The sequence below is a fragment of the Prinia subflava genome, chromosome 3 (genome assembly GCF_021018805.1).
Source record: "Prinia subflava isolate CZ2003 ecotype Zambia chromosome 3, Cam_Psub_1.2, whole genome shotgun sequence".
NCBI classification, from domain to species: domain Eukaryota; kingdom Metazoa; phylum Chordata; class Aves; order Passeriformes; family Cisticolidae; genus Prinia; species Prinia subflava.
The window spans coordinates 28,568,976-28,580,638 of NC_086249.1; the positions used below are offsets into that span (position 1 = coordinate 28,568,976).

The 11,663-nt window shown below is 44.7% G+C and overlaps 1 protein-coding gene across 1 annotated transcript; it reads right to left on the reverse strand.

Moving 5' to 3' along the window:
• Positions 1-5,202: 5,202 nt before the first annotated feature.
• On the reverse strand, positions 5,203-11,200 carry GPR83 (G protein-coupled receptor 83). The gene is made up of 4 exons (XM_063393506.1): positions 10,359-11,200; positions 9,434-9,559; positions 8,276-8,409; positions 5,203-7,458 (listed from the first exon to the last, which is right to left on the reverse strand). The coding sequence occupies exons 1-4, from the start codon at positions 10,743-10,745 to the stop codon at positions 6,834-6,836; spliced, it is 1,272 nt and encodes a 423-aa protein (XP_063249576.1). The 5' UTR covers positions 10,746-11,200; the 3' UTR covers positions 5,203-6,833.
• Between the last annotated feature and the right edge of the window lie 463 nt (positions 11,201-11,663).

The following is an 11,663-nucleotide window of genomic DNA, read 5'->3' on the forward strand; positions in this document are numbered from 1 at the left end:
ATGGAATATTTGACTTGATATACTAAATTACTAGAGTAATGCTAAAAAGTAATCACTCCTATTAAACATTTAAAAAGTATATTTCTGAAGTGACACAATGTAATGAAAATATTATGGTGTTACATCATTAATATTCAAACATCTATTTGATTCATGCCATGTTATCAACCCTTATCTGAAGGACTGCAACAAAGAACTTGCACTATAACATTATTTAATCTTTTTAGGTAGTAAAATTTGCATCTTCTCTTTTGTTTCTCCACATTCTTTGATGTGAGTAATCTCAAACTTTTTATAATCATTAAGACTGACCAAACACCTTCATGCAAGAAACATTCCTGGCCTACTAATTAATTCCCACCCGACCCAGAGGCTGCTGAGTTAGTCCCCTTAAATCAGATTCTCACTTCCCACAGAGTCCAGGGAAAGTGCTAGGTGCCTTTGAAGGCATTTGAATAGGTAAGCAGTCCAGGGATGAAAACAGCCTAGGCTCACTCTCCTTGTGCTACTTTGAATTGCTTTAGCTCTTGCACACTTACAAACTTCATGTACCTAAACCAACAGCAGTGATACCTCTCCATCAGCAACAAAAGAATTGGGGCTTTGTTTGCTTTTTCCCTCTTATCTGAGCTCAGTTGGGATGAGAGAAATATGTGCTGCTGCCCAGCTCAGAACAAGGCCTCTCTGCTGGGAACCTGAGCTGCAAGGTGAGAAACACAGCCTAGGGCTACTGTCTGCTTGTCTTGGATAGGGCTTGCACTGCCCAACAGGAATGCCAGGGATGAAGCTCGAGGGTTTGGTTCTTGTTGTACTCCTTGTTCAAGTGTCAGATCATTCCTGAGCCCTGTCTCAGGACTTCTTCAAGACAAATTCTGGGCAAATAGCTCATTTCTAGAGCATCTTCCAAAAATCACTAGGGATGAGACCATAACAGTTTGATTATCACCACCCTACATGTCCCTCTAACATATGCCACTAAATTTTGTAGCTTCAGAGGCTGATGATGTGCTTTTAGAACATCTGACACATACCCTTAGCTTCATATTATTAAAATTTCATGACCTCTGACAAAGCTGTTACATCACAGTGTTTTTAACTGAAAAAAAAAGCCTACAAGAAAATGTAATTATGTCTTAAAATCCTCATATTCCTGTGACCTTAGGCGCTAAGAGTCAAGCACTGTGTACCACTACATATCTGGTCTGCTCTAGATGGACCTAGCTCTACATGTTGTGGAAATAAGTGAGCTGACACCGTAGAGCCACCAGGAACCATTTGTTAGACCTTCAGTTATTTTATTGGTGTCTTGGTTTCATATGGGATACAGTTACTTTTTTCTTAGTAGCTGGCACAATGCTGTGTTTTGGACTCAGTATGAAAATAATATTGATAACACACGGATGTTTTGGTTGTTGCTGATCAGTGCTTGCCCTCAGCCAAGGACTTTTCAGTTTCCCAAGCTCTACCAAAAAGCAGGTGTACAAGAAGCTGGCAGGAGACATGGCCTGAGCAGCTAACCCAAAGTGGCCAAAGGGATAATCCGTGCTCAGTTTAAAACTGTGGCAGATGGCCAGGAGGTCCTGATTTGTTTTGTAGATAAAGGCAATTTGTTTCCTGGTCAGGACATTGTGATGATGACTGGATTCACCTCTGCCTCTCTATCATTAAATGGCTTTGAGCCTAAGGCGAGAGGTGGGAAGTTTCATCGCACCATGACTCAGAAATCCCTTCAAACTTACATGCCAGAGGACAGGCTATGGAGGGCACTGTACCCAGAAGGAAAAAAGATAGGCCAAAGAATTTCCCTGTTTCCTTAATGCCAGTCCAAACCTTCTCCTGAGGCCACTGTGCCATCCCCAGGAAGGAGCAGGGGCTGCCCTTCTGTTGGGCTGTGCAGGATGGGGAGAGCAGAGGAGGAGCCCATCCTCATTCCCCTTTGGTGGCACAAGGAAGGTCAGGAAAAAGAGAGCAAGCCACCAGCCACCAGCACTGGACACCGAGGCTGAGAGAGGCACAGCACTCCCAGCCAAGCCTCTGAGAGCTTGTGCAGGAACCTTGGCAGCTGCAGAGTGTTGACAGCCCGGTGGTTTTGACACAGGGCTGGCAGACTGCGTCAGCACGGACCTGGCTGCGCTCCCACCAGCACTCAAGGGCTTTATGAATAAGGCAGATGTGAATAATAGTTAGTCTCCTGGGAAACTGCTATTCTAAAGCGCTCTCTGTGTGTCCATGTGCAGTTTCTAGGTCAGTCTAAGATGTCTAAGACATCCCTGGAGCTCTTGAAACAACCGAGTGCACACACAGGTCACAGTTCGGTGCTGTGCAGATGTATCTGTTCACATCCAACAATTGTACAGCTTCATCCACATGTTGCTAAGCCCAGCATAGGCTCCCTACTCAGTAGCTTCAGTGCACAATTGTAGCCTGAAATTTGGAACAAGCAGACAAGTCTGTAGCTGGCAATGATGTCATGGTCTTGTAGAGTGATCTATTAATGACTTCTATGTAGTTCATAGCGAGACCGTCTTATTTGTGATCTACCCAAACTGCATGAAAATGCATCTTGAAATTTCACATGCGATATGCATAATTTAAGACTCCCCATAATAAAATATCCTGAGTTGGAAGGGACCCATCAGGATCATTCTGGACAGGACACTCCAAGAATCACACCCTGTGCCTGAGAGCATTCTCCAAATGCTCCTTGAACTCTGTCAGGCTGGTGCTGTGACCACTTCCCTGGGGAGCCTGTTCCAGAGCCCAACCACCCTCTGGGTGAAGAACCTTTTCCTGATATCCAGCCTAAACTACCCCAGACTCAGCTTCAGGCTATTCCCTCATGTCCTGACACTGGTGACCAGAGAGATGAGATCAGTGCCTGACAGAGATAAAACCATGTTTGTAACAGCTAGTGGTGGCTAGTTAATACATTCATTAAAGAAATTAGAGGTTTATGCTTCTCAGAAAACTCCGATTTTGAAGTTTCTGGAATCTCCCAGTACTTCTTCTATAAGAAGGGTGGAAGTAAATAAAGATAGCTTGGAGATGGTGTCTGATATCCTTTGAAAATGCCAGAGAAACCATGGAATTACTATTCCCGAAGTTACCTTTTTATCTCCATCAGCTGAGAAGAGAAATTCATCCCACACTTGACAGGAGAAGGGGTGGGCTGCCCTACAGTCAGAAACAACACTGACCAAAGCTGAGGTTCCTTTCTTCTGTGCAGGAGAAATTTGTCATCTTTTCCTTGCATGATCTCAGTCTGCTTCGAAGAACAGTCCTCCTTTTATGTGTAAAAGGAGGAAGTGGTTTCAAGCATTTGTTTTCCCCTGAGTGCTATTCAGAATAGCACAAGCTGCGAAATACATCACAGCACTGTCTTTGCTCCCCTGCGATGTCTCTGCATCATTCCACACAGAGAATGTGAATAAAACACTAGGAATGTTTTTAGAAACTGAGAATTAATATTTATGAATTCCTAGAACATGCAAGTTGATTTTCTTGGGCCTGTTACAATCGTTTTCTAGGAAATAGAAAAATAAGAAAGCAGTATTTTTAATACAAATAACAATTCACTTCTGAGTAGAAAAACCCCAAACACACTAAACCATAGATGTTGTAGAGCCAGCCACTCAAAGTTTTGGAGATGCCAGCATTAACTTTACCTTTGTAACCCTAACAGAGTTGCTTTACTCATGTGCCAGATATTGCATTCTCTAAATGCAGTTCATTTTCCCATAAAACACCTGTTCTTGGGCTATGCAGATCTCCTGCAATGAACAGCTGTTCAGTGCTTTGTGCAGAAACACCTCCCAAATTTAAAAGATATCAAAAAACTCCAGCTACAGCAGGCAAACACACACCAAATGGAAAATTAAATATAATCTCCACTCTGTACACGTTGTGTCTCATTTTACCATTATCCTCCCTTCTCACCCACCAAGATGGCATCTGAATGCAGTTTATGCACCAATGGCTGTATTAGAACTTTTAAAGAACCCTCTGATCTGCAAGAGAGATGGGGTAGAATGAAAAAATGCCCATGAAGCCTGGATGCCCAAGTTAAATCGCCCAGAGCATAATATTTTTGGAGTACTTAGTATCATACTGCACTTTGTGTGCGCAGAGCACAACCTCCGCACTGATTTCAGCAGCACTGGTGATTGCCAAATGTCTGTCCAGAATCCCAAATCAGACATGAGGAAAATGAAAAATAGCTAATGATGAGAAATTACACTGTACCACGTTAAGCACATTGCAGCACACACAGTGTATGATATACAGTTCCCAAGGCTACCATTTCTGGGGCTTTAACCATGTCCTCCTCTTCCATGCTGTCCAAGTCTCTCTGAGACTTGTACCTCTGCTGGCCACCAGCCACCCGTTCATTCCTGGACAGGCTCCTGAAGTTCACTGTCCAGTCTATCTCTTCCTTTTATCCAGTCCATCCCTCCTGTTTCTTTGAATTAAACCAAAGAGCTTCAACTTCTTGCATCCCCCCCTTGTGCCCAGATTCAGGATTGAGCAGAGCCTGGAGGAAACAGGTTTGCCACCCACTGCAGGGGTGCAGGATCCAGAGCTGTAACTACAGGAGCCCTGCTCAGACCCACCAGCACCATTTGAATGGAAATTTGAGGACTTTGTCTGTTCTTCATATAGAGAAGATGATAGCTGCACCCAAAATGGTGACTCTTAAGATGATTCCTTCAGCTTCAGAAAGAACATCTTACTGAAGTACTCAGCATCCTCAGAGATTTATTTGCTAGTAAAGTGCTGGATTCTGCTGCTGCTGGAGTGGGGAGCACGGTTCACAAAGTCTACACAGTTGGGAGAGGAGAGGAGAGGAGAGGAGAGGAGAGGAGAGGAGAGGAGAGGAGAGGAGAGGAGAGGAGAGGAGAGGAGAGGAGAGGAGAGGAGAGGAGAGGAGAGGAGAGGAGAGGAGAGGAGAGGAGAGGAGAGGAGAGGAGAGGAGAGGAGAGGAGAGGAGAGGAGAGGAGAGGAGAGGAGAGGAGAGGAGAGGAGAGGAGAGGAGAGGAGAGGAGAGGAGAGGAGAGGAGAGGAGAGGAGAGGAGAGGAGAGGAGAGGAGAGGAGAGGAGAGGAGAGGAGAGGAGAGGAGAGGAGAGGAGAGGAGAGGAGACTTCATTCGAAAGGGACCTACAATGATCATTCAACTCAACTCCCAGAACAGTTCAGGGCTGATCTGTTGCAAGTGTTGAGGGAGGAAATGAGATTTGCTGTAGGGGGTCAAAGAAGGCAGGAAGAAAGATTTGACTGCTGAGCAGTGATACAAAATATTCTGGCTCCAGAGGAATTAAAGGGCAGTAAAACAGCACTGGATTCACAGTGGGAGACTGATAACCACTTGTGCAAGGGCAGATTACCTGCAAGGAGTGGTAGATATTTCAGTCTCTTTAAACACTGAGGTGTGAAAACCCTGCACAAGGCTTAAAATTATTTCAGAACTGTAAGTTTATTACGGGACACTGAGAAAAACAGCTTCACCGTTTTTTTTTTTTTTCATTTATAATAAGATTTTTCTCACTTCACTGCCGAATGCTACAAGTCAAATGTGGAATGGGGGCACTCAAGTGTGATGTTCAAGCTAATTTCCACAACACAAGGAGGTATTATTTTCTGTGCAATATAAGGTGCAGGTTTGGGAACACCATTTTTTTTTTTGTTATTAAAATCCATATTTTCTTCTCCTAAAAACATTAAGTTCTAAAATCTACTTCACACACTTGCAGTACTGAATTTTCTTAGCCACTCCAAATAGCCACTCCAAATAGGACACATCTCAGCTATCCTTAAATTGTACAATCACCAGAGGATAAGTTGCAGACAGATGTTCCATTTTTATTATCTGCTATCAGAGATATCATCTCTTCTCTCAAGGCAGTTCATTTATGAACTGATTCCAGAGAACTAACTTTTTGTTAGGATGAAATGTACCAAATGCCTGAAGTGACAAGTACACTGGTGCTTTACAGGGTAAGAGAGCAACATCCAAAGGCAAGTTTAAAAGTCAAGCTGTGTGATCCTTTAGCTGCAACTTGACAATGGAATTGGTTCTAGTCCAATTCCACAGTAGCACTTAGTTATCCATTGGCTAACTGTGAATGACATGTCCAACTTTTTGTATGTTTTTTGGGTTTAGTTATCTATTTGAAGAAAAGCCATCTACTTACTTGAAGAACAGGCATCCACTCTTCTTCAAATCTAGCTGAGAAAAAGTGCCTGTGGTGTAACAGACTCCCGTTTATCAATGTCTATCATCTCCTCCCCTTCTCTAAGTGTATTTACACCAAAAAAAAAAAAAAAAAGAAAAAAAGGAATAGATCTGTTCATTCCTTCTGAACAGGTCTTGACTTTTCAGACCTCAGTTCAGAAAAGATGCTTTCCTATTCATATAGTGACCTAAAGGTCTACATGTCAGCCATTTCCATGCTGCTACAAGGAGACTCAGAAAAGGAGAAGGGAGATCTGATATGATGAGACTGTTGTTTAAGTACCAGCAAAACACACACACCGTGCTAGTTCTAAAAAGGCTTAGTCATGCAGGTAACAGCAACACACATGCAGAGAATCCCATCCTGTGAGCCAGTCCATAGTCACCTTGACAAAGACAGAAGTTCTTTCCTGGGAAGAGTTTACTTTCTCCCCTCTAGGGTCTCCACACCATTGTCATCAGCCTGCATCAGACATGCAGCTCTTTCACACTGCCTCCTGCAGAACCTCCTTCGTGGTTTTATCACCTGTTGTGTGGCCAGGGCTCCACATCTTCCCATGATTTTAGCTCTAGCCAAATCTATGTGCAGTCCAAGGTCACCGTTTAGCTCACAGCTACTATTGGCTCAACTGCAGAGATGTCTGTCTTTCCTGACTGGATGGTGGAGGGTGGTGGAAAGACATGGGAGGCCTGCAACCTCTTGAAGTTGCCATTTTCTGGCCAAGCCAGTCGGTAGGATGGGACCGTGGAGGGAAGCCTCTGTTCTGTGGGCCTGGGGGGCTTTCTGCACATGTTGAGCAAAGCCTTTAGTTCCGATCGGAAGCTGTCATTGAGCCAGCAGTAGATGAAGGGGTTGTAGCAGGTGCTGCTCATTGCAAGCCAGTGGAAGGCGAAGTACAGGGCATTGTTGGTGTGGATGGTCTGGCTGGAGAGGAGGACGACGTAGCAATTCAAAGGGAACCAGCAGACTGCGAAGAGGACGACAACGAGCATCAGCATCTTGATGGTCTTCTTGTTCTTTCTGCGAAGGACGACGTACTGCTCGGTGGTGACGTCCCCGATGACATTGCGCAGCCAGAGCTTCTTTGCCACTGTCACGTAGGCAGCAGAGATGATCAGAAGGGGCAGGACATAGAGCAAAATGAAGGTTGTTAAATCAAGGTACTTCCAAAAGAGGTCAGCAGGCTCGGGGAAATCTGGCAGACACAGGCAGCGGGTAACATCCTCACTGCAAATGGAGAGATGGGACAGGATGAGAGGCACATGTGGCCAGGCACGGTGGGATAAGTACATCAGAAACAAGGAGGCAGCTGGGGGAGGGCTCCTGCCACAGGGCCTGAAAGCAAACACTGTGTTTATCTCACAAATGTCACAGCTGAACAGAGCTCTGCTCCTCGAGGATCTGAGCCATGCGGCAGCCAGTGAGCAATGTGGTGCTTTTTAATTTCTTATGGGCATTCATGACCTTATGATAATTTTATGAATTTCATCAATTACAAAATTACCAGCTGCACATAAGCAGGTTTTATTTTCTGTCCTTTGGCAAATACGAACATAGTCTCTGCACATATTAGGGACCTTTCCCTCATTAAAGCACTTTCCAAATACTAAGACTCTTGACAGCTGAGGCAGGTTTATCTCTTTCCTAAGGCTAAAACCTGTTGGGTTTTAGTGGGTTTTTTTGTTTGACTGGTTGCTTGGTTGGTTGGGTTGGTTTTTTGTTTCCCATTTCTGGTCTGCCCAAACAGGTCAGATTGGTATATGGCATAAAATGCCAGTGTATAGAAGTAAAGGGTCAAGCCAAATTCTCTAACTTCTTACCCTGTTTTGTGTGATTAGTGGGACAGAATAAAGAAAAAATATTTCAAAATAAAAAGGACAGGATATCAGACATTGCAAAAGGAATCAGATGAAAATTGTAGTTTAGATCCATATTTGACTGACCTTGACATATGCTCAAGGTTTTCAGTAGAATATACCAAAGTGTGACTGCTCAGAGTTTGGCCTCCAGGGAGTCTGTGGAGGACAGCAAAGCACATCCTTACCTGTATTCAAAGATAAAGAGCTTTTGGTAGATAGCATGTGGTAGGGAAAAACAAGTTGCCATGATCCAGATTACAGAGATGTAGATAACTCCTTTTCCAGTAGATATGCGAGGTTTCAGGGGGTGCATTATAACCTGTGCAAAATAAACCAAAATCTAGGCTTATTACACTTCTAGAAAAAATTATACTTTTTTTAAAATACAATCTTCCAGCCTTAAATCTATTGCTTAATGTGGTAATTTACCATGTAAGCAGTACAGTCTTCATCCAGCTCCCAATGACTGTAAGCTGTACATGAAAACCTGAATTTTAACACCATGAAATATGGTTCAAGTCAGATCCTAGTCCAACCCTCAAATTTCAGTACTTCCATCTAGGTGGGAAAAACTGTATACCAGGAAATCAGGAAGTGTTAACACATGTTCATTACAGGTTCAATTTGCTTAAAAAAAAAAAAAAAAAAAAGAGAGAGAGAGAGAGAGAGAGAGAGAAAGAGAGAGAGAGAGAGAGACGTCTCAAACTCTTATCAGTGACCCAAAGAACCAAAGGGTTTAACCAGACCTCCATGGGAATGCTTCTGATAGTGCATTTTCTGGAAAAAATCTTTCTAGCAGAAAATGCCAACTGTTGGGTGACTTCAAGCTGATACTACCCAACTGTCCCCAGTTTTAAACCCATTATCAACAGCAAGCCACAGCTCTGCTTGTGACAAACACCAGTGTGCTACAGTCAGATGTCCAGTGTTCAGGGTAACAGGAGGTGGGACACCCCAGATCATCAGGAGATAGAGCTGCGAAAGTCCATTAACTAAGATGTCCCTTACAACCCTGGTGCTGGACAAGCCACCCCAAAGGAGAGCTGTCCACATGAATTCCTACCAGGACCTTGATCTTTCTCCTTGTTTGAGAGGTACTGGATTATCTACTGCATTAAAGCTCCCTTTACTCAGCTGGAAGAGATAGCAAGGGGATGGATACCTCCTACCTTGCTGTGGGTTTGAAACTGTTCTGGCAACAAGAACTGCCCCCCTACTCTGTCAGGTCCTCATGAATCTTAAGGTACTCTGGGAGCTGAAAGGGAAAGGACATGGGATCATCCCTTCTCAGTTTATTTATGCCCTCCCAAGCTTTCCATCTCTTTGCTTCAGAGAGGTCTCACCTGGTGCCTGTCCACAGCAATGGCTGTAAGGGTCAAGGCAGAGACATGGAGGGAGCAGTACTGCGCAAACCTACTGACATGGCACATCCCCTTCCCAAAGATCCAGGTACTGTTCACAAAACGAGCCTAAAAAAGAAGACCATTAGTTTTGTGTACCCCAGTACACAATTCCTTGTGCTGTGTAAAAGACACATATAAGATAGCACGTTCTTTGTATAACTATGTCATTTTCTGATTTCTGAACCCTGAAAAGGTAGATTACTGCTGCTCGGTGGCCTGGCAATATCCTCCAGAACAATACAGCAGCGCAGTACCAAAGATGTTTGGTCTGTTTTATTTACAGTGTGTCCTTCTGCAGCCTCACTGAGTCAATGCATTTGCTCTTCCTTTAATCCCTCCTTATGGGATAGGGCTGACCTGTACATCTTATCTCACTTCAAAAAAACTATAGCTTTTCAAAACAGCTTGTTAAACTAGCTGAGCTTTTATTTTTTTTCAAGAGATTTATAGCATTGCTTTCAAAATACTTTAGAAAAAGGAAGGGGAAAAAAGATCAGATGCTACAAAATACTAAGCAATCACTGCAAGGTGATTACAGCTCAAGTACTATCAGGGCCACATTTAACAAATGGGTAATTTTCAATCTTCAACTAGATAACAGGAACCAGAGAAGAAAAATACGTGTGGAGTTTCCCAAAGGCAACTCCAGTGGCTGTAATTTGGAGTGGACAGATATCTGCAGAATATCCACACACTGCCTAAAGCAGGAAAAGCCACCAAAGCACCTTTATGGCACTGTAGAGTCCAGAGAAATTGACTTTAGTCAGTGGTGGTGCATCCCCCCCACACAGGCTGCACCATGTGTGAGAAAGGCTGAGGTGCTGCCTTTCCCCCGGGCGTTCCAGGCGCCTCTGCCCCCTCTTACCAGCGTGAAAGGTGTGTTGAGGAGCGTGATCATGATATCGGCTACGGCCAGGTTCACGATGAACAGGCTGGTGGCAGAATGCACACGCTTCGTCTTGATGACAACGTGGCAGACCAGGACATTGCCGAAGAGGGAGAAGACGATGATGAAGGAGTACGCGGCGATGAGCAGGGCTTTCACCGTGCTGCTCTGCGACTCCGCTCCGGACCGCCTCCTGTCCACAAAGCGCTGCCAGTCGGCCAGGCTGTCATTGTCCCAGGGAAAGAAACCCGACATGTTCGGGACTACAAAAGTCTTCTCCAGGCTCCCATTGAGGGGCACCTTTCCTGAGGTCACAAAGGCGTTAACCAGGTCGGGGAGGGCGAGCCAGACTAAACAGGACAACATCTCCGGAACGCCGCTCTCTGCTCCTCCGGTTCCGGAGCAGCTCACTGGCGGAGCAGAGCGCGCCCCGTGCGCCGGCAGAGCCGCGCTCGCCTCGCCCGGCCCCGGCTGCAAACACGGCACACGCAGGAGCGGGAGGATGCTCCTGCCTCCCGCAATGTGCTTCTCTCCCGCTCAGCTCGCCGCTACTTTTGCTCCTTCAGCCAGCTTTATATCTCCAGGCGAGCGCCGAGCCGGGATCGTCTGCAGTCATTGGGCTGCGTGACATAATTTGTACTCCGACGCGCTGCTTTTCCACGCAGTTGCGCTCCCGGGAGCTACTCCGAGGTAGGTACATCTGTGAGAAAGGCAAAATCACTCTCTTCAGATGTCAGAATCCGTTTTGTCTACCAGCAGCCCAGCTCAAGCAAATTCTGTGCTGTTTTTACACCAGCAGCATGTGTGCCAGCTCTGCTCTCTCCCAGGACAGGTCAAATCCGAGCTGTTTTACAGGTCTGGCAGGGAAGTTTCAGCCCATTTCTTAGTATAATTAGAATGGAATGGAATGGAATGGAATGGAATGGAATGGAATGGAATAGAATGGAATAGAATGGAATAGAATAGAATAGAATAGAATAGAATAGAATAGAATAGAATAGAATAGAATAGAATAGAATAGAATAGAACACATGAACTGTAAATAACAAGCTGCCTTATTGTACTTGGAGTATTTGTCCAAAGACCTTTTTTTTTCTCTCAGAGAGACACAGAATACTCATTTTTTCCTTTAGCAGGTATTTCCTCTCAGCCAAAGGAATAGAAGTCTGATGTGAAACTCCTTTCTAGGGTTTATAGAAATAGAGGTAGTTACAAAGCTGTGACAGGACAGAGAACAGCAACTGCCTCAGCCCAGTGAGTCCAGTATCCCAAGCAAAAGGCAGC

Excerpts from the sequence above, each read along its gene's own strand:
- GPR83 (XM_063393506.1), bottom strand. The coding sequence starts at position 10,745 with ATGTTGTCCTGTTTAGTCTGGCTCGCCCTCCCCGACCTGGTTAACGCC. Across the intron at positions 9,560-10,358 it reads TCAACACACCTTTCACGCTG|GCTCGTTTTGTGAACAGTAC; the intron begins GTAAGAGGGGGC and ends CTTCTTTTTTAG. Across the intron at positions 7,459-8,275 it reads CTCTTTATCTTTGAATACAG|TGAGGATGTTACCCGCTGCC; the intron begins GTAAGGATGTGC and ends CTCCATTTGCAG.